The 24391-nt window shown below is 34.4% G+C and overlaps 1 protein-coding gene and 1 long non-coding RNA gene across 5 annotated transcripts in view; one reads left to right on the top strand and one right to left on the bottom strand.

Annotated features, from left to right (window-relative positions):
• The window catches only part of LOC138691745 (uncharacterized), a 400261-nt gene that overhangs the window by 37336 nt on the left and 338534 nt on the right, over positions 1-24391 (bottom strand). The window lies entirely within an intron of this gene.
• Positions 12706-24391, top strand: part of LOC138691737 (zinc finger protein 83-like) — a 35559-nt gene continuing 23873 nt past the window's right edge. The window contains exons 1-3 of one of the 4 annotated variants that reach the window (XM_069814048.1): positions 12706-12891; positions 13144-13241; positions 23801-23938. In XM_069814048.1, the coding sequence (XP_069670149.1) occupies positions 13149-13241; positions 23801-23938 (231 nt within the window). In that variant the 5' untranslated portion in view covers positions 12706-12891; positions 13144-13148. The remainder of the gene's footprint in view (positions 12892-13143; positions 13242-23800; positions 23939-24391) is intronic. The other 3 variants (XM_069814047.1, XM_069814049.1, XM_069814050.1) reach the window with 3 other exon arrangements.

The raw sequence follows: 24391 nt of genomic DNA, 5'->3' as shown, positions 1-24391 counted from the left end.
TTTTGTGGAGGGTACCTAATATTAATTGTCTCTAAAGACAATTGTTTTAGTATTTCAGTGTTTACTTCTGATTTTAGTATTTCTTCTGTTAAATTTAGATTATATTCTATATTTAATATAGTTAAAGGGTTTGGTTTAATTTGTAAGTTTTCTTTTAAATTCGGGATATTGATTTTCTGTTTTAATTCTTGAACAATGGATATGAAACTTTCTTGAGTTTTCAATCTACAGAGAGGACTGTATGAATGCCAACTGTTTCCTGGTAACCTGATAAGTTTTTCATGTTGAATCAGTGCTTTTTCTTCTATTGTCATTTTGATGCTGTGAATATTAGTGAGGAATCTCATAGAATCTATTGGAGATGTTTTGATTCCACCAATAATGAGTCTGAGAGCTTGGTTTTGAACTTATTCTATTTCGTTTATGAGAGGTGAAGTAATACTGCTAATACGGGGGATACTTGAGATGAAGTGTCATCATCATTTGCTCTACAGCCCGAAGTGAGCTTTCGCACCTTGAACAATTCTTATCCAGGTCTCACACTTTTGTGTTTTCCTTCTCCGATTCCGAATACCAATCCTTGCCAAGTCATCCGTCACTTCATCCAACCATTCAAGCCTCTGTCTTCCTGGTTTTCTGTATCCCCTGCTTCATTCAATAGAGTTTTGCGGATGTTTTTCTTCCATCCATCCTCATAACATGCCCCAGCCATCTTATTGTTGAGAATATTATGGTGGCACTTATATCAAGATCTGAAAACATTTTGTATAGGCCTAATTCTTAATTATATCTCCTTAACCAGTTACCTCTATCCTTAATTGGGCAAAAAATTCGTATAAGTATCTTTCTTTTACAAGATGGAAGACAATTTTCATCAGATTTTAATGTCCAAGTTTCTGTGCCATAAGTCAATACTGTACGAATCAAGGTTTCATACAACCTGATTTTGATGTTTCTTGAAAGGAGCCTAGATTTTTAGAAATTTTAACAATCCAAAATAACTTTTTTTCGCTGCTACCAGTCTTGCATTTATTTCCTGGGGGATGATATTATCCTGTGAGATAATAGATCCAAGGTACTTAAGGGTTAATTACAGCTTACAGCAGTAACATTTTGGAAATATTCAACATTTTTTTCCTCCATTATTGTGTCTTGTACATTAATGAAAATTAGTATGTGTAAAACATCTGCTATATGAAAAAAATATTTTTACGATTAAAAAAAAGAATTTACATTTTTTTTTATTTAGTTCACTGTGCAGTAATAAGCGTTTCCCAAAAAAAAATAAAAAACTATCCAACATTCTGTGATGAAATTTCTTGTATGTATTTATGCATGTCATATCTACAGTACAATATGATATAAGATCACTTCTCTACCTTTGATCGATGGATAAAAAATAGATTCATTTAAAAAATGGTCAACTATCAGTATTTTCTTCTAACACAAAAAAAAATATTTATTATGGAATGAAGTTCAAAGAGCTTGCTATTGTAAACATGATATCAATACCTTAAAAACAATATACTTTGCGTACTTCCACTCGATAATGAGTTTCGGAATAATATTCTGGGGAAATTCCACAGATAATAACAGTATATTCCTATTACAAAAAAGAGTAATTAGAATAATAGTACGTGCCAAAGCTAGGGAATCATGTAGGACTATTTAAATAAAACTACAAATAATGCCCATGGCTTGTCAGTATATCTTTTCATTAATAATCTTCGTCGTATGTAATCGTGAAAACTTTGTTACTAATTCAACAGTTCATAGCATAAATACACGTCAAAAAATGACTTTCATATCCATCGGCAAGTCTATCGTGCTATCAAAAAGGAGTGAGTTATATGGCAGTAAAAATGTTTAATAGCCTCCCTATCGATATAAAAAATGAAACTCAAAACATAATATTATTTAGGGCCAAATTAAAGAAGTACTTAATTTCTCACGCCTTCTATTCTGTAGGTGAATTCATGACATTCAATAACACTTCATGAAATTGATATTCAAACTATGTTTTGTACTAGTAGACAATATTGTAAACCTCTTCTGTATATATTTCATCTAGATTGTGACTATAAATTAAGACTTTATAAAGTATTAGATTTTTTGACTTGTTCCATATTCTATCTGTAAGCAATGTATGAATACCCTGGAATGTTAATAAATACAATACAATACAATACAATGAGTTTCAGAAATGAAATAAAAGAGCGAATATGAAGAAGTTAAAAAGTTTATGAGTTATGAGAGAAACACATTATCACTGCACAGTAAACTGCCACTATTTTGGATTTTGAAAATATATATATATATATATATATATTACATTTTTTTTTAATCATAAAAATATTTTTTCATACAACAGAAGGACAGTGTTTTACACGTACCAATTTTCATTATTGTACAAAATACATTAATGAAGAAAAAAAATGTTGAATATTTCGAAAAATTTTATTGCTGTGAGCTTGTAGCTAACCCCTTAAACTGGCTTACACTCCGGAAGGTATATCCCTGCACGACTATCCTTTGTAGTATTGGAGTTCTCGTTTTACCGACAAACATATTTTATCTTATTCTCTTAATTGCCAAGTCTACTCTGCTTGCTGCTTCCTCTAATATAGTGAAATTATCTTCAATTACTGACATAGTTCTACTCATGATTGCTGCATCATCGACAAATGCCAAAACCTGAGTTCACCTATAAGATACGGTCTTACTAGTTTGAATCCCAGAAGATATGATCACAATCTCTAGATCGATATTAAACAAGGGACAAGCCAATGGATCGCCTTGTCTTAATCACTTGTGAGTTTCTAATGGCTCTGGAACTTCAGCAGCAGTTTTAACTCGACTTACGTTGTTATCCGTTATTTGTTTGACTAGTCTTATTAGTTTGGTTGGTATTTGAAACGCCAGCATAGCTGTATAGATTTCGTCCATTTTGACACATTTGTAGACCGTTTCAAAATCGAGCAATAATACATGTAATCCGGTATTATCCTCTCTACATTTTTCCAAAATGTGCCTTAGAAAAAATCTAGTCTATTGTTGATTTCCTTGTTCTAAATCTACATTGATATATCCCAGTTTTCTCTTTTACATATGGTAGTAGCTTGCGGCATAAAGTCTTAGCAAATATTTTGTAGGCTTTGGAATGAAAAGTAGGTGCTTATAAATTTTCTACAGGTATGAGCTCCTTTCAGGAATTATGATGTTTTGATATTATAAACTATCCTCACTCAGATGTAAAAATCGGGATGGTTTTTCTTTCATCATCATCATCATCATCATCATCATCATCATCTTCCTAACAAGTATTAGGCCAAGTGGCCCGTTACGGTCTCAAACTAGAATATTCAGTCCATCTCTTCTTTGGACGGCCTAGAGATCTTTTGCCATATGGATGGTAATGAAACAGTGCTTTTGGAATTCTGCATCGATTTATTCGTTCGAGATGACCCTTCCACTGAAGTTGATATTTACTGATGAACTGTATAATGAGTTCTATTTGAAATTCTTGCATTATGTCCTCATTTTTTTTATGATCCCAGCGAGTATATCCAGCTGTTGCTCTCATAAACCTCATCTCACTTGCTGTTATTCTACTGACATCTTTATTCTTCACAGTCCACGCTTCACTACCATAGCTTAATACTGGCTGTGTTAAGGTTTTATACAAGCCTATTCTTGTGTGTCTTTGTACAAGTGAAGGTTTCATGATTTTATTAATAATCCCCATTGTTTTATTATATTTACATATTTTTTCAGCAATATCTACTTCATCATAAGATGATAGTGTATAGCCAAGGTAAATGAAGGTATTTACTCTTTCTATTATTTTATTATTCAACAGATTTTACTTGGTACAGGGAATTTCCCACAAAATGACAAGATTTTCGATTTTTCAATATTAATTTCCATGTTATATTTTTCACTGACCATATTTAAATTGTGTACTGTACTGAATATTGTAAATCATCTTCAGTTGATGCCATGAGAACTAAATCTTTATTTTGTCAAATGACCATTGTGAAATCAAACTGCATAACATGATGAATAATGAATGACACACAGGTCACTCAACACTATGCTTATTGTAAGATGTGGCTTAAGCATGTAGGGAAACGTGCATTCAGATATAAATTTCGTAGACAGTACTAAATTTGATGTGCACCATGGGGAACAAACACTAGATAATATCCTGAATCTTCTGATACTGGGGCAGATGGGCTGGTACAGTGTACTTCAACAATGGAGGAATACGCCAAAGAAGATAAACACAACTCTTAAATTAATGGAAGTTTCAAAATCTATACTTAACTACACCGAAGAGTGGTATAAAATATAGATGTATGAGGACTGTATGAAGTTGTATTATAAAAATGAAAATATTAATACCGGTAATAATAATAATAATAATAATAATAATAATAATAATAATAATAATAATAATACTTACTTACTTACTTAATTACTTACTTACTGGCTTACTGGCTTTTAAGGAACCCGTAGGTTCATTGCCGCCCTCACATAAGCCCGCCATTGGTCCCTATCCTGAGCAAGACTAATCCAGTCTCTACCATCATATCCTATCACCCTCAAATCCATTTTGATATCTTCCCATCTACGTCTCAGCCTCCCCAAAGGTCTTTTTCCCTCCGGCCTCCCAACTAACACTCTATATGCATTTCTGGATTCGCCCATACGTGCTACATGTCCTGCCCATCTCAAACGTCTGGATTTTATGCAAATCAAGATTTTCAGGTATAACTCCCTGTAAAGTTGATTTGAACAATTTTTCCCTCGAAATTATTCAAATCAACTTTACAGGGAGTTATACCTGAAAATCTTGATTTGCATAATACACGTCACTGTTCGTTAACAGAAAACCACAATTTAAGTCACACGGAGTTAGTGTGCACTCGAAGTTGGTTGCTTGACGGTTGTCAGCCCACTTTGAGGTCTGTGGATATAGAGGGAAAAATTGGATTGGTGTCGGTTAGAGTTCCCGAGTAGCTCAGTGGTAGAGCGTTGGTACGTTAAACCAAAGGTCCCGGGTTCGATACCCGGCTCCGGAACAATTTTTCCCTCGAAATTATTCAAATTATTCGTCTGGATTTTATGTTCCTAATTATGTCAGGTGAAGTATACAATGCGTGCAGCTCTGTGTTGTGTAACTTTCTCCATTCTCCTGTAACTTCATCCCTCTTAGCCCCAAATATTTTCCTAAGCACCTTATTCTCAAACACCCTTAATCTCTGTTCCTCTCTCAAAGTGAGAGTCCAAGTTTCACAACCATACAGAACAACCGGTAATATAACTGTTTTATAAATTCTAACTTTCAGACTTTTTGACAGAAGACTAGATGACAAAAGCTTCTCAACCGAATAATAACAGGCATTTCCCATATTTATTCTGCGTTTAATTTCCTCCCGAGTGTGATTTAGATTTGTTACTGTTGCTCCAAGATATTTGAATTTTTCCACCTCTCCGAAGGATAAATCTCCAATTTTTATATTTCCATTTCGTACAATATTCTGGTCACGAGACATAATCATATACTTTGTCTTTTCGGGATTTACTTCCAACCCTATCGCTCTACTTGCTTCAACAAGAATTTCCGCGTTTTCCCTAATTGTTTGTGGATTTTCTCCTAACATATTCACGTCATCCACATAGACAAGAAGCTGATGTAACCCGTTCAATTCCAAACCCTCTGTGTTATCCTGAACTTTCCTAATGGCATATTCTAGAGCGAAGTTAAAAAGTAAAGGTGATAGTGCATCTCCCTGCTTTAGGCCGCAGTGAATTGGAAAAGCATCAGATAGAAAATGGCCTATACGGACTCTGCTGTAAGTTTCACTAAGACACATTTTAATTAATCGAACTAGTTTCTTGGGAATACCAAATTCAATAAGAATATTATATAAAACTTCTCTCTTAACCGAGTCATACGAATAATAATAATAATAATAATAATAATAATAATAATAATAATAATAATAAATTTACGCATAAAAATGAAAGTAATTTTATTTCAAAATTGCGATATTTTACTTGAAAACATACATTTTTCATACTAAGACACTCATCATGGTTTAGTTGCGAACACTGATTGCCAAGTAGCGAGGAGATATTTGTTTTAATATCCGTTCAATAACTGAAAATTACATATTTTTACATAAAATTTCTGAAGTTTCTAGCTCAACTCATTGCCGTCTTTTGTTCTAAAATCTGAACTTCTGTGCTTTGTAGAGTATATTTTGTACATAAAATGTAGTTGTTTTCGTCAAAATTACACTGCTACTAAACATAATAATATTTCTGTGTAACATTAATACAGACGTGTTTAGAAATGTGCGATAAAATATGTAATTTCAAATTGAATTTTTTTTTTGTACAGCTCAGCGTCTTTGAGTTACGCAACCTTTTCTTTCAGTCGTGATCGATGTGATGAAGAAGTACGGTACTCTATTGTTGAACCATTGGGCTTACAACCCCATAACACATATTAAATAGAGAAGAAAAACACTTTGTCATAGATAAATTGAACATACTTAGTATGTATCTGTATATTTGTCTAATAGTGACAGAAAAGCACACATTTGTGAATACTAGTGCAGAGTAGCGTATTGTGTGTTCGCCTCATTGATATTCACAGCATTAAAAATCAATTTTGCATGCAGTGCTTGAATGGGTAAAGTTGCAAGCAAATTTGAACCGAGTAAAATGTCGAAGACTTAGCTCTATTTTTTTTAGCGCCTGTCTTGAACGAGCCCCTACAGCCGAGGCTGCGCAGAACTTTAGAGTACGGACAAATTGAAGCTTGCGTCCGTCGCCATGTTTCGGGGAAAGCGCCGGAGAGCAGAAGGGTGTGCTATGCAGTGTTGAATGTTTAATGCATATGTTTATGTATCTTATAGATCAATCTGAATGGATAAATGAAAAAATCCTATTATCATTTAAAGCAACCACGTGATGGACATAATCAAGTTTACTGTAATAATTATATATAATAAATTTTCAGTCAAATGCACTTTTCATTTTGTGAGTTCAGATAATCTGTTATATCACAATATTTAATACAAGGTCACTAATATTTTCGACTTTAAAAAGTCATCTTCAGTTGCATGAGATGCAAACAATTTTAAAATTAGGTGATAAGTTGATCTAACAATTAATAATATAGTAAGTAATGCACGTGCTGGCATTTACAATTATATAAGTTTTGTGCCTCTTGAGGTAAACTGTACATGGTAAAGCTGAACACTGATGCTAGATTCTCGTACATATAAAACAAGGAAAAGGCACAACATGATATTAACCTTGTACAATTAAAGGCTAAGTATTCTCATTAGGTCATATCATTAAAATTAAATTTGTAGAGTTTGATATTAACTATGTTAAAATGTTAAATATAATGTATAAATTTGAAAAGGGATGGAAAAAGCTGTGATGCAAATGCTGTTGGTAGGAGAGCACGCAGTCTAATTCGTCGTGGTGAATGCCATATTTGTCTGAAAATATTTAAGTTAATAGCTTATTATTAATTTTGAAAAGGTTGTGAGAGCTGATATCAGCGGTTTTTTTTTAAGTTTATTATATTTATACTTACATAATTGTTCAGTTGTTTGCGTCCAGACAAGGAGGCGTGTTTCACCCGACCTGAAGATGACTTTTTAAAGTCGAAAATATTAGTGACCTTGTATTAAATATTGTGATGTAACAGATTATCTGACCTCACAAATTGAAAATTGTATTTGTCTGAAAATGTATTATATATAATTATTAATTGTATTCACACTTTTCTGAACCAACATGTCTTTCAAAGTTTACAGTAACGTTAGTTTGACAAGAAACAAAAGAAGACTGGAACAATTTGATACTGTAACCAAAGACGTTGTATAGTTATTTGACAACATATATAGCGGCGAACAGAAATACAAATGCATATTGTAGTACCGTAATAGTTCAGATGAAAAGAAAATTATCGGTATTAACTATTATTAACAAAACACTGCCAGCTATGTAAGGCATTACATTAGGCCTATATTGTAAACACAGGTTTGCTTTCATGTGAACGAGAAACGAACAATTATATTATTTATCTGCTTTCATTTCACATAATAGACACCTGTAAAATAAAAACATAATGTACATAATGTTTAGTTTGAAATATAAGTAGGACTACCATACATTAGCTTATTACTCGTATCACAGCTGTAGTAGGAAATAAACGTCATGTGCATGAATCAGTCATATAAGCCTAATAGAACTGAGGTGTAGTTTACAGAACATCTTGCATATTGATTCATTATTATTATTATTATTATTATTATTATTATTATTATTATTATTGATTTCGTTAAATGTTGTCTTTGAACTTTTTTATGTAAAGTCGTGTTGTTCTAGTAACTTTCAGCTATGTGGTGACACCTGCTCTTTATGTAGTACTTTCTTTCAGTTGGTAATTTAACGACGCTGTATCAACTATTCGATTATTTAGAATTGATGGTATTGATGATAGCAAGATGGTATTTCGCGAGATGAGGCCAAGGATTAGGCATAGATTACCTGACATTAGCCTTACGGTGGTGGATATCGAACAAAATCTCAACCAGGTAATCAGTCTAAGCGGGAATCGAACCCGCACCCGAGCGCAACTTCGGATCGGCAGGCCTTAGTCGACTGAGCTACGCTGGCAACTCTTCATGTAAACCTACATCTATGGTCAGTTTAATAAGTTAAAATGTGATTCTCGGGGGGAATCTGGGAACCCATTTTCTAAAATATGTTCCTATAGATGTAGAAAGATTGTGCAAGTGTTCTACTGTCATCACTAGACATCGGATTTTTAGGCACTAAAAATTGCAGTTTTAGGCGCCTAAAATAAGCTCAAAATTTGTAAAAATTAGGCTCTATTTTAATGAAAATAGGCATTTTAGGCACATCAAGGTATCATACTTATTTCTTTCACTGAAATTTTTAGTTATACACTAAAATACGCACAAAAAAGTATGTTTAAACATTAAAAAAGAATACTATATTATATTTATAAACAGAGCTGCACAAATTTAATATATTGAAACTAATGAAATAATGATTATTGATATCAAGATTACTCATTTTAAGTTATTGAAATTCAGTTCCATGCTCAGACTTTATTATAATTATCTGCACAGTACACCACCAGAATTTTTTCTAAATTCTCCACAGTTAACCTTTGCCTTTTGTCACTGAGAATCATTTTGAAAGCAGAAAAACTTCTTTCAACCGAAACTGATGTGAGAGGCGCAAATTTTAAATTAGGTACAATAGAAACATTAATACTTACTGGAACATTTACACTTTCCCCCGATATCACTCTTGATACTTTTTCCAACAATGAAAATCCTACATTCTTATTTAATATGTTGTCCAACTTATTTTTAACTTTTTTCCCCAGTTTCGCCCAAAGCAGAATGTATGTTCACTTGAGCTTCCTTTACTATTACTATTTGGCTACAAAGAGATTGTTTTTCACGTTCTAATTGTTCAATGCTTGCAGGTATGAAAGAAAAGTTTGATGTTATGTAGGCAATATCGTTTTTCACTCGTGAGTCATTCAGACAATCTTTCACTGCTTTCACACACGCTGCACTATCAGTTTCAGGTAATTTATCAATAACGGTGACCACTTCTTTAAAATACTTAGAATAATACACCACTGACTGAATCCAGGTTCCCCATCGTGTAACAACCGGCTGAGGTGGGAGTGGGATATCTGGAAAGTTCTCTCTGAATATTGAAATCCTGGATGGGGCTTTACAAAAACATTTTTTTGTGTTAGAAATAAACGAATTGACAAGAGGAAATTCATTCCGGATTGTTTCAGAAACCCTGTGAAGGCCATGTGCTAGACAGGTTACATGCGTGAGGTTAGGATAAAATGTTTTAAGAAGTGGAGCTGCAGCAACCATGTATGAGGCAGCATCAGTACAAAACAACAGAACTTAGAATTGTCTATATTACCTGAGTATAAAGACTGTAGGCCTTTATTTACAAAATAAGCAATGGCTTGGCTATTCACTTTCGAAAGTTTCCTAACACATACGAGGTGTGGAATCGAAGGTCCATCAGGACTAAGTTTTCCTACTACCATATTTGCTATATACCTATTCATAGGATCTGAGGTTTCATCCACAGAGACCCATATGTAAGAATCACCTATATCCTCCAGAATGGAAGCTAAAGTTTCATTGTATATTCTGTCTAAGTAATTTTTTCTTAGGGTCGACTCAGATGGGATATTTTGTTTGCAGTATTTTTGTAAAAACTGTCTTAAAACCGGATTTTCAATTGCATTCCAGGGAATGTTAGCAGCAACAAACGCTCTGGTTAAATCAGCATAGAAATTGCTGCTGAGATTGGATGAAGTAGGCTGTGTTAGTAAAGTTTGTTGCAGTTGATTTTTCTGCTGAGCTTTAGCCTTATGAGCCGCTCCTTGCACATGCTGCTTTAGGTGGCACTTCTTTTCTTGCGAAATCTAAAAATGTAAAGTAAACTGAATTAAAATAAAATCCTAATTGTTGTATTGCCGTATTTCTATCACAAAGTTAGTGGGTTCGAACAATCAAAATTTTAATGACCTGCAAATACTTTAACTATCGGAATTTAAAAGGTTAAAGTGTAGTGGTCTTAAAAAGAATTATACCTCAGGATAGCTCAGTCAATGTATAAATATTATAGGCTTACTCATTAAAATTAATAGAATTTATATATTTCAACTATTGTTACATACCTGTTTGCTACAAATCTTGCAGAATATTATTTTTCCATTATAAGTGAATTCTGAATATTCTGTTAGCCATTGCCGGATCAATGTAGATTTTGCACTTATATTTTTCGGCATTATCGCGTTAAACTTCACAGGAAAACGTCCTACCGCTCAAAACTTCTCAACACAAATAAGGTGAGGGAAAGAGCAACTGTTAACGAGCATTCAAATGAACTGTTGTTATTGAGATTCAGTTGGACAAAAATACAAAGTTCCACTTATTGTTGCATTTCCTGGTAGTGTTAACACTAGGAGGGCCATTCTTTTAAATATTTTGTAACGGTTTACCCTACTAATTCGCAGTTTTACGACTTTTCATAGATATTTCAAAAACACTCTTTCTCCAAAAATTGTGATTTTATGACACTCTTAAGGGCAGTACAGCTAATCGGTTTCAGACCGAAAACAGTCATTTTTATAGTATAGTATATCTCTGAATCGGTAGCAGCACATGTTGTGATTGTTGCCTGCTTCAAAACAAAGGTTGGTTCTTTGTCGGCATTTATGCCTCCAAACATGTTAAATTCGGTGAAATCTATTGCGAGTGTCGTGAGATTCAAAACATTTTGTTTCCTTTATCAATGGTTTCATGGCCGGTGTGAAGCAAACTTTCCACTTTTTAAATGCCTTAAATTTCGCAGTGAATGCATGTATAAATTATAAAAAGTAAGAGTAAAATGCGAAACTTTACAGTGAGTTAGGCATTTTTAGGCGAATATTAACAAATTAGGCTCTAATAACCGTTTTAGGGCATTTTAGGGCACTATAAAACTCATTGAATACCTTTCAATTTCCATGAAACACAAATATTAATAATTATTTTTACTTTTCTCCTAAAGAAACAAAATAGGCATTTGCCCTAGAATCCGATGTCTGGTTATCACATTGATTTTCACACGATGTAAGAGAGACCCTTGGATGGTAATCTGCCATATTCTCTCAACGTCTGCATAATCGCTCTTTCACTTAAGCGGCATATTTTTATAATCTCAAATGATGATATGATAAGACTCCGATTATTCTTTCGTTAAAGAAGAAAGAAAAGAGATTTTGTTTACTGCTAATATGTGCCATAGATTTATTACACCATATTTTCTTAATGTTACCGTAACAACAAAGCCAGCAATGCAAACAATCACATTTTCACAATATTCTGTCATTGAGAATGATGTAAGAATGAGGGAACTGTAATGAATGTCTGCAGTTGAAAGTTCTAAAGAGTCATATCGCCTCTGATCCTCAAAACACTGAGGATTATTATTAAATTGCGTTATGTATTTGGAAAATAGCATTGAGTATATAGCCATCTTTTTAGCGGACATCCCCTCTTTGTAATATAACTTAAATAAGTTATTTACGTATTTCCTAACGTATATAAAATAACATAAGTAAAAACATCCCATGTTTTCGGTCATTGGAAATAGAAACAAACTAATAAGTCTATTTATAAGCAATATACAGCTTTTATATTTAAAGCAATGCTTAGTTACAGTATTTATATTTACTTATTATACATTAGAAAATACGTAAATAAGTTTAGTTATATTACAGTGTAGTGGGATGTCCGTTAAGAAAACGCCTATATACACAATGGTATTTTCGAAAATCGAAAAGAGTCGAATCGAAAAAGAGAGGAGAATTGGGAGGACAAATTAAAAAGGTACGTAAAACGCGTCCTTGCAAGGGGTTGGGGGCTGTAAGAAACTAAATATATGGTATTTTCTAAAATCCGAATGATTTATAGAAACAATCATTTGTGCTCCCCAAACATGGCGTCGCGCGAACCTGCGCGAGAGGTTTCAAATTTGTACACGACACCAGCGCTAAGTTGTGTGTCTAGATCGAGTTAGAAAGAGATTCTATCTCGTTGGTCTAGATATATAACTACAACGGCTTTGGTCTTGAAAGCATTCTGGCAGCTAATGTGACAACGCATCTCTGGATCAAAGAGCTATTGTATATTTACTGCTTGCTTGATAATGTCACTGCCTTTTAGATCTGAATGAACACGCAAACTCGTCTCAGAAAACTACTTAATTTGGGACCTGAAAAAAGTGTTTAATTATATTGTAAGTAAACATGGACTTTAATCTTGAATATATTATCATTATAGATTGATTACGGTATATGTATTACTTCATTATAATTGGTTTCTGATTACAGCGGTACCTACTTTCCGCTTAAGTATCAATATTCATATGGATCTTAACATAGCACTCCATATTGCACCGTAAAAAAATCACAGTTTGTAACAGTGAGTAAAGACGTTTTCTCAATAGCTTACGATCTGCAAATGGATGTCAGTTTCTTAATTCTTTCAGTTACGATGGAGGTGATCAAGGCGGAAATCGAGGTCGACCCACTGTCTCTAGAAACAAGTGACGACAGGGATGAGGATGAGAAGAAACCTATATTAGAGGTATATTATAAGCCATTACTATCTGTTTTGTATATGCGACATTTATATAAATATAAGTTTACCTTACCACATAAAGTGTTCAGCTCTCAAATTATATTCTATAGACTTACTGAAACAAAAAAAAAAAAAATCTTGCAGATCCTCGTCTTCTTTGTCACCATAGCACATCTTGTACATATCTTTCACGTGTAACCAATTTGAGAGTTGAGCAGCGTTCTTGGTGAATCTTGAATATGGTATTGCCAGTATAGGGAATTAAAAACAAACACTGAAAATACCTTAGTTTTGTTAGTGTGGAGTAGTAGAAACTCGATGTGATCACTGGGAGACCTGTGGTGCCACCCAACCCGCCCTAAATAGGTTCCTTACTTATATAGGAAAATCGTCGTATTTGAATGAAGAAGGCGGCCATATTTCGTCGTTGTGACGATATTTGAGGTGGAGTGTGAGAATGATTGCAGTGTCGCCAACTGTGGTAAAAATTCATATAATTTTACACACCTAACCAAACCTAATCTAACATAACGTACTACACACCTATTGTAACATTCCTTACGTTTAGCACACCTGTTGTAACATTCCTCACAGTTTCATTTCGTTTGCCGATATTGGCATCCCTGCTACACCTATAGCATATCGTCCCTCCTCTGGAAAACTAGCGAAAGTGCAAATTGTTAATTTTTCAGGAGAGCTAAAACAAACTTTGATTGCTCACGTAAAATCAAGTATTATTCTTACATGGTTTGTTTCATGTGTTAAAAAACTAGTTTACCAACTTGTTTGAGATTAGTTTCGGTTTGTGTGCTTTTCTTTGTTTTAAGGGCAGAAATGGCAGTTTCGTTACTTTGCCTGAGTGATATTATTACACATCCCATCTGTTATCAAGGTGTAAAGTGTTGAATCTGCACTACAACCGTTATTGTTTTACTAATGATTATGATTTAAGTAGAGTCTACACCTGTGGAGTAACGGTCAGCGCGTCTGGCCACGAAACTAGGTGGCCCGGGTTCGAATCCCGGTCGGGACAAGTTACCTGGTTGAGGTTTTTTCCGGGGTTTTCCCTCAACCCAATACAAGCAAATGCTGGGTAACTTTCGGTGCTGGACCCCGGACTCATTTCACCGGCATTATCACCTTCATTTCATTCAGATTCTAAATAACCTAGATGTTGATACAGCGTCGTAAAATAACCCAATAAAATAAAATAAATGATTTAAGTAGTTACATTTGTACTTAGAAATTAGAGGGATTGAAAGGAAATAAGTGTATGTAATATTTTATTAGAACATTTAAGTTACGAGTTGAGGGCACATTCAAGAAATAATGAAACAACTTTTTTTTGGTCAGTAATAATTAAAGAAAAGACTGTTTTGTTTTATTTAATAATAGTTTTCCAATCTATTCTTGGTCTGACTCTGAAATATTTGACTCTGCTAAAGCATCTCTCACAGTTGCTGATGATGGAAGGCTTTCATAAAATCCAGGACATGCCTTTGGGATTTGCAGGTCATCACAAAGTTTTTGCAGATCCTTCCGTTTGGCATCAGATATACATAATCGTGCACAGTAAGGTTTCACTGGTTCAGACTTTAATAGGGGCCCCTTCGTTGCTTGAAAGTAAACCTTTTGAAGTAGCTCTCTTCATACCCAGTCTTATCTGAACCGTACATGGTGCATCCTTTGTGTAACGAAACCACACCATTTGTCAGAAGGGCAAAGAAGTTTTCTCTTCAACTGTAAAATTATTCTTGTTTTGGTTGAAGTCAAGGAAGTCATCGTGTACCAATGAAAAAACATTGTAGGGTGATGGATTCTTACGTGCATTCCTTATGTGTTGAACCTACCCTTCTGGAGTGTACACTGAGAGTTGTTTTGCAGACATAAATATGTTTTGATGTATAAAGTCGCACTCCATTAAACTATGTCCTGACTCAAAATAAATTTGATCAATCTGCTGAATTTTTGGTTGGTTTTTTACTGCTTCTAGACACATACATACAAAATTTGTGTTTTTTTGCTGTCCTCCGCAGCTGTCTGGCATCATCATTACAGTCTCAGCATTAGGGTATTTCATGAGGTAAGAGTAAATGCAAGTTGAAATTTCTACGCTTCTTCTCTTTCCTTCAGTCTCATCCCATATAAAACATTCTACTGAAGCATCACCTAAATTGTAAACTGCTTCCTTACATAGAAAAATGGACCCTGAGCTCCTTTTGGGGTACTTAAAACAGCCTGTAAATCAAATTCAAATGCCAACATTGTTTTGTCATTCTTTGCTTTCTCTTTACCAAATCTTTACCAAGTCTTTCAAATTCTGGGCAGCTTCTTTCCTCTCCACATGTTCTTTGTACGATTCTTTTCTATTTTCAGTTAATTCCCCTGTTTTCGTCTTTTCTACGGCCGTGAAACCAGGTGGCCTGGGTTCGATTCCCGGTCGGGGCAAGTTACCTGGTTGAGGTTTTTTTTCCGGGGTTTTCCCTCAACCCTATACGAGTAAATGCTGGCTAACTTTCGGTGCTGGACCCCGGACTCACTTCACCTGCATTATCACCTTCATCTCATTCAGACGCTAAATAACCTAAGATGTTGATAAAGCGTCGTAAAATAACCTACTAAAAAAATATATATTGAACAAGTTTTGCAGTGATCCTTCTTAGGAACATGGAAGGTGATTTTGTATTCACGGAAAATTCTCCTGTACTTTTCAGTACTTGCACAATATCTTGTTTCCGAGTCACGACATTTCTTTTCGTACAGGTCATACATTTTTGTAATGTTTAGATTGGGTTCCAGATATCTGTATTCACTTTTCCTCCGGCAGGAGTGTGATTCTACGCTCGGGAAAGACAGTATGTGTTCCCTAATGAATGCTTCGTCTTCTGTATTAAGCTTGTTCTTTGGTTCGTGTGTCCCTCTCATCTCAGGAAGTAAAATTCGTTGCTCAGTGACCTTACATAGTGCTCCCCTGACTAAACCTTCGGAGATATTTAATGTGTCCAGAAAAAACTCGCGACAAACAAAAACCGCTGGAAAATTCTAACAATCACACAGCTGATCCCACACTTTTGTTAATTTGCCATAGTGAAAGTTGACGACTTCCACAATAATGACTATGGTAAACTAACAACAGTGCAGATTCGCTACTTCTGCATAGTCTATATACTAGCTTCGTAGTTCGGTGAAAAAAGCACAGCTTATTGTAGCCATAAAGAAGGAGCTGCAGATACGGTACTTTGCCAGAGTGTAGTTCTTATATAGATTGTACAATGTAGACCTTAAGTGAAGATTCGGTAATTTGTCACTTTCGCTAGTTTGCCAGAGGTGGGACGATATCGTCTGCTGGAATTCTGTCATCTAGTGCAATTGAAGTGAAACTGCAACTCTGTTAATTACGTTTCCTAAGTTGATCCTGCGTTATCTCCAAGAATTTTTGTGTCATTATAGTGATAATTGCATTTATATTGTACAATAAAAATTGAAATGTGTCGTGACTGAAATTAAAGTGTTTTAAATTGATTTCCAGCGTCACAATCCCAGTGATAAACATGTGAATATTCGTTAGAAGTCCGTTGGAATTGCCCATAGGAAACTGTGTATTGACCGAGTTCTTAATTTAACATCTAATTTACAGGAAGCTGTATTGAAACTTTCTTTCATAAACTAATCTCACATTTTAATATTTTACAACATGTCTAATGCAATACGTAGTTATAAATTAATCCATATTCTAAGTAAAGTCGATATATGTATAATTTTTTTCTCTGTGCTTTTTCTAAACAGCGTACAGGATCGACACTTAATACGCTGGTTTGCAATGTAACTTATGAGGTTAAAATGTGATTATGAAGGTGATCTGTGATTCTGTGGTTGATCATTTGTGATGCGTAGGTAAAATATAATTTCAAATTTCACCACACATTTACTTTTCAAGTCGCCCTGGTTGGCAAGTTGGTATAGCACTGTCCTTCTATGCCCAAGTTTGCGGGTTCGATCCAGGGCCAGGTCGATGGCATTTAAGTGTGCTTAAATCCGATAGGCTCATGTCACTGGATTTACTGGCATGTAAAAGAACTCCTGCGGGACAAAATTCGAGCACATCCGGCGACGCTGATATAACCTCTGCAGTTGCGAGCATCGTTAAATAAATCATAACATAACATTTGTTTTTACTTTTCAACTAGTCGCAATTGGATAGTATAGAAGGTCCAGGAGCTTAGCAATATATTATTAGCGAGTATTATTATGATCATGATTATTATTATTAACCCCATGGATTTATTCCAATTAATCGAAATTTGCAGCTTGATGTTTTACTTTTCGCTGATGATTTAGTTCTCATGGCATCAACTGAGGATGATTTACAATATTCGGTACACAATTTCAATATGGTCAGTGAAAATTAATATTGAAAAACGAAAATCATGTCATTTTGTGGGAAATTCCCTGTACCAAGTAAAATCTGTTTAAATAATAATATAATAGAAAGAGTAAATACCTTCACTTACCTTGGCTATATACTATCACCTTATGGTGAAGTAGATATTGCTGAAAAAAAAAATGTAAATGTAATAAAACAATGGGGATCATTAATAAAATCATGAAACCTTAACTAGTACAAAGACACACAAGAATAGGCTTGTATAAAACCTTAGCACAGCCAGCATTAAGCTATGGTAGCGAAGCGTGGACTGTGAAGAATAAAGATGTCAGTAGAATAACAGCAAGTGAGATGAGGTTTATGAGAGCAACAGCTGGATATACTCGCTGGGATCATAAAAAAAATGAGGACATAATGCAAGAACTTCAAATAGAACCCATTATGCAGTTCATCAGCAAATATCAACTTCAGTTGAAGGGTCATCTCGAACGAATGAATTGATGCAGAATTCCAAAAGCACTATTTCATTACCACCCGTATGGCAAATGGTCTCTAGGCCGTCCAAAGAAGAGATGGACTGAAAATTCTAGTTTGAGACCATAACAGGCCACTTGGCCTAATACTTGTTAGGAAGACGATGACGATTATTATTATTATTATTATTATTATTATTATTATTATTATTATTATTATTATTATTATTATTATTAATTTTTGAACCAGCAGAAGTCTGTGTTATGTTTATTACTTTTTTCTATGTTAATAACAAACAAAGTTTAAAACCTTATAATCAAAACATGTTGTTGGGTTTTTAAGGTATTTCATGCAACCGCCTTTCATTCTCCGGTTGTTTTATTTTATCCTAATTGTTTTCTATGTAAAATCACGTTCGCCTTCTATTCAGACTTTTATAATGATTAACAGTGGTGCTTCTGACTTTATAGAGCCAAATTTTGACATTTCCAAAAACATTATTGATAAGCATTTGTATGGATATACAGAACAAACACTCTAAATGCTCATATCTATATATAGGCCTACTGTATAAAGCAGGTTTCATCGTGTTTATAAGAAGTGCACTGAAAATAATTTTATGCTCGACCATGCCGAAATGTAGTAATTATACACCTGGTAGCAGTCCTTTAATGCATGCCATTAAAATACACCTACTCATTAAAGGTCAGGTCTTTCAGCCAATGACGACTCAGGTTACAACTGTTCAGCCAATGACAGGTCAGCTTTCTACCGTTATAAAACCGCAAGTATCGATTATTCTCGGATATGCAATCGAAAGAGAATTAGCGAAAAGTCACGGAGGCTGGAAATCCAATTCTGTCGCAGAAGGTTATGTTCTGTTACTATAATAATTAGCGTTAATTGTAAATAATATTCAAATAAATTCAATTTGTGATCTCGTTTTTCAATGTCTAATTTAATTTCAGTGTTATCTCTGTAGGTTCTTATGGCCTAGCAAGGTCAAATGTGGACATCTGTTCCTCGGAAAAAATCAATACTTTCGCGTCTGCGCACATCTCACAACATACGGGACATTGGTCAAGGTCAGATACAAAGAAAATTAATAATATCAAGTTAGAAATATGGTCGAGCATAAAAAGTCGTATGAAACTCGCCTATAATGGTAATTAAGAAGCTCGTATGAAAATTATGAAACTCGCTTGCGCTCGTTTCATAAATACCCATACTCGCTTCTTAATTACCTTCATTATAGGCTCGTTGCATAATGTACTATTAAGAAGCTTTTATAAAATATTCTAGTCTTTTTTTTTTCCTTGCTTTTCTACAAACTTAATTTAAAATTTCAAAATGAGTAACTGAACTATAACATAAAAAGTCCAACACACAGAAAAACAATTTTTTCTGTTGTACCACGAAGTCATTAAACCACAGAGGTAAAACTATTGTAGTATTTATTTTATGCCCTTCGTAATGTGCTATTTTAGAAGATGACATATATAATGAAAAAACAGGTAATTTATGAACGAGATTAGTTTTTGTACTAAGTTATGCCCTTGTACTTAATTTTCGTAATGTTGTAGGTTAAATTCAATAATGTGGGTATATGCAAAGTAGCTACGACAACCAAGAAAGTGCAGTTAGAAGTGTGGTGAAAGCTTTTTAAGGATAGTAAAATTGAGCATTAGAAAAGCTCCGGAAGAATATTATGTCCTTTGCACGACACTGAATAGTAAATTAAGCTATATGAAAATAATTGCGCTATTTTAAGAGTCCCTATTAAGGTCCGTTATACACTTGAAGAGCTGTCGCTAGGGAGACACTACAGTTAGGCCCGTAACACACTTGAAGAGTTTTCGCTAGCGAGAAATGTGTTGCGAGAAAGAGGCGAAGAGCCTTCCTCCACACACTTGGCGAGTTCTCGCTATCACAGATCACACCTCACTATGATCATGTATGCATTGCCTTCATGTACAAAATATTTTTCTGATTATAGTAATCACTCGTTGGGGGAAATATTAAGGTTATGTATTTACGTATATTGTCGTATCAGTACTTAAATATATAACCTGTAAGTATATTGTCGTACTTTACAAATTACGTACGAACGCTATGTTGAATCTGAGTATTCAGATGATGAGGAAATGGAGTTACATGAACATATTTTGTTAATGAAAAGAAAAAGTAGGCCTAAAATTAAAGCCAGAAATATCTGAAAATCACATTGTACCTTACGAAAATAAGGGCGAGTTTTGGACACTGGTTTCGATTTGAATGATGATACGTTTAGGCGATATTTGAGGTTGAATGGACCACAGTTTTTTTGCCATTCATGATATGATACAGGATTCTTTGCTGTGTTCTGATTAAAATTATGTGAACTGTTAAGACATATGGATACATTATTTCAAATGTTTAATCAATACTATTAAATCTCATCAAAATAAAATATAGTCCTATTTATTTTCAGATTATCTGATATTTGTCTCCAGATTTCTTCTCTAAGGTTCGTGTTTTTATAGTTTTCATCCGGTGTATTATATAGGCCTAAATAGGCCTGCGGGTGGCATTGTACAAGTTCGATAAGTTTCTGACTGCAATTATCAGCCATCTTTCCTCATTTTCAAATAAAAACAATACAATTCATCGCCACCTGTGATATCTTTTTCTCAATTTAATCGTCATAAAGAGTATAAATGTCAAACATCTTTGATAAATATGTCAAGAAAATTCGCTGAGCTGCCGATACCAGCGAGAAACTTGCGGGAGGTTTTTGTCTCGAACGAGAATCTCTTCCAGTGTGTGGACGTCCATTTGAATCCATGTTATCAATCTTTGAACTTTCTCGCAACACATTTCTCGCTGGCGAAAACTCTGCAAGTGTGTTACAGGCCTTAGTTGTCGATATGATCATCTCTGCTCTGCTTTCATTCAGAGATTATTTTTCTGATTGTGGTAATCATTCGTTCAGGAAATACAGGTTATGTTTTGAAGTATATTCACAGTATAGTATATACAGTCATGAAGCTTTAGGTGATGAGAGTACTAGGAACAATAGACTGTGCCAGTATTATTTGGCATTATCTGTGATGAGGCGATAATTGTGATCGTAGTGGTTAGCAACTATCTTTGGATGCATATTCCCTATGTAATTACCTTTGTGACTGTATATACTAGACTGTGGTATAATTTTTACTTTACAAGTGATGTACGAATGCCACTAGTTGCCTTCAGATGATGATGAACTGGATTTATGTTCATATTTTGTTAACAAAAGGAAAATGTAGTCCTAAAATTGAAGCCAGAAAAATCTGGATAAGACATTACATTTTATTTCACGAAGATAAGGGCGAGTTCGATCACTGATTTCGGATTTGGATGATGCTACATTTAGTTTTATTTCATGTTTTATAGACCTCAGTTTTTTGCAATTCATGATGTAATAAGGGATTCTTTGTTATGTTCTGATTAAAATTATACAAACTCTTAAGAGATATAGATGTCAAATATCGTAATTAATACTGTTAAAGCTCATCAAAATATTATTTTCAGATCATCTTATATTTGTCTACAGATTTCTGGTTGAAGTTTCGTGTTTTTATAGTTTTCATCAAAGTATCATGCAAATAGGCCTATGGGTGACTGTACAAGTTCGATAAATATCTCAGTGCAATTATTATCAGCCATCTTTCGTCATTGTCAATAAAAACGATGCAATACATGCACCATACGGTGTGTTATTACTTAATCTTTTTTCTACATTCAGTCATAAATAGAATAAATGTGAAACATCTTTGATAAATGTGTCAAGAAATTTCACTGAGCTACCAATTGCAGCGAGGTTTTTGCATTGAACGAGAATCTCTTCCAGTTTTTGGACGTCCGTTTGAATCCATGTTATCAACCTCTGATTTTTCTCGTTACACATTTCTTGCTATCGAGATATCTTCAAGTATGTAACGGGCATAAGAAGATAAATAATTTCATTGTCAGAGTGGATAGAATAATTGAAGACGACTTGTATGACGAACTTTCTCTGAAAAAAAACGGTGGGAGATGGTGATACATTTTTTATACATTGTGCCACTGAAGTAGAATTGGGTAGGTAGTTCGAAAGGTGGTGCAACATACCTTGTGATGTGGGAAATATATATTCTTTAATACCAAAGTCTACGATATTGATTGTGTCATTTATGATGTTGTTGTAATTATATTCACCATAAATATTATAACATTCTTTAAATACTTACTTACTTGCTGGCTTTTAAGGAACCCAGAGGTTCATTGCCGCCCTCACATAAGCCCGCCATTGCTCCCTATCCTGAGCAAGATTAATCCATTCTCTATCATCATATCCCACCTCCCTTAAATCCATTTTAATATTATCTTCCCATCTACGTCTCGCCCTCCCTAAAGATCTTTTTCCCTCCGGCCTCCCAACTAACACTCTATATTCATTTCTGGATTCGCCCATATGTGGTACATGCCCTGCCCATCTCAAACGTCTGGATTTAATGTTCGTAATTATGTCAGTTGAAGAATACAATACGTGCAGTTCTGTGTTGTGTAACTTTCTCCATTCTCCTGTAACTTCATCCCTCTTAGCCCCAAATATTTTCCTAAGAACCTTATTCTCAAATACTCTTTACCTATGTTCCACTCTCTAAGTGAGAGTCCAAGTTTCACAACCATAAAGAACAACCAGTAATATAACTGTTTTCTAAATTCTAACTTTCAGATTTTTTGACAGCAGACTGGATGATAAAAGCTTCTCAACCGAATAATAACAGGCATTTCCTATATTTACTCTGTGTTTAATTTCCTCCCGAGTATCATTTATATTTGTTACTGTTGCTCCCAGATATTTGAATTTCTCCACCTCTTCAAAAGATAAATTTCCAATTTTTATATTTCCATTTCGTACAATGTTCCCGTCACGAGACATAATCATATACTTTGTGTTTTGAGGATTTACTTCCAAACCAATCTCTTTACTTGCTTCAAGTAAAGTTCCAGTGTTGTCCCTAATCGTTTGTGGATTTTCTCCTAAAATATTCACCTCATCCGCATAGACAAGCAGCTGATGTAATCCGTTCAATTCCAATTCCAAATGAAAAAGGAATGTGTGATCGGATTCACCCCACCTATTTAGTTGACATCAATCTAGAAGATACATTAAGCAGTATGAACTGGAAAACAATGGAAGATATTTACATTCAGTAGAGATTATTCTGAAAAATAGATTATTATAAAATTAAATCGACGCTTCACTAGGATCATATATGGTTAATGCTTACCAAATTCAAAATATAGATCGGACTCACCTCATGTTATTGGTGCTGGTTATATGGAATCAAGAGTGCAACCAGTAAAATTTGAAATTGTGCTCAAAACTTAGAAATAGGTAGTATATCCACCCACCATTATATAGACACACCATCACAACATTCCTGAATATTGTCCTTTCCCCCCATCCCAACATCCTCATATTCATCTTCTTTCACAATGGCTGGTCCTCGACTTTGGAATTCCCTAGCCAGTAAAATCAGAGACTATCAGGCATCAAACCAATTTAAGAATATACCAAGGGAATATTTTCCAAACAATTCTCGTTAACAAATATAGCTGTTACTAGTTTCTCAGTCTTTAATGATTGTCTAACATGCTGTAATAAATTGTTCATTTAAGATATCTGTTTGTACTGCAGGAGTGGAAACTTGTGGATCAGCATGTGACTGGTATAAAGGAGGAATATGTGGACCACAGCCATGATTTCACAACTGAGATAAAATTTGAGGAAGTTCTGTTGCCGGTTCCATCCACTGTGGTGAAACGTGAACCTGAGGTAAGTGTAGCACAAGGAATGCACTGTTTGTTCTTCCAGTGTTTATCTTGCATTTTCATTGTAACGGACACTACCTCTTTACAACAGTACTTGCAGTGCATTTTACTCTATGATAAGGACAAAAAAACTTACCACAATTCTTTATTGCATGTGATGCCATGTTGCAGAGAACTAATGTTGGAATTTTGTCACAGTTTATGTTTTAAATAGGAAAAGGAAATTTCTTGTTACGCTTACTCTTCATTGTTGCCAAACTACGCATTCCCACAGCGGGTTTGAAAAAATGTTGTTATTAAAGGCACGACCTGTTTTTGTCTTCTCTGTGTCTTTGTCAAAAATTCTTAATATATTTTACCATTTCCAAATAATTGATTTTGCTTTAGATTTATCTACAAATGTTATCTCCTAACGTCATCTGTTTATCTGCTCTTGTTTTTTAAAATTTACGTATTA

The sequence above is a fragment of the Periplaneta americana genome, chromosome 16, assembly GCF_040183065.1.
Source record: "Periplaneta americana isolate PAMFEO1 chromosome 16, P.americana_PAMFEO1_priV1, whole genome shotgun sequence".
NCBI lineage: Eukaryota > Metazoa > Arthropoda > Insecta > Blattodea > Blattidae > Periplaneta > Periplaneta americana.
Note: the sequence above shows the minus strand (reverse complement) of the source record. Positions and strands in the feature narration are given on the sequence as shown.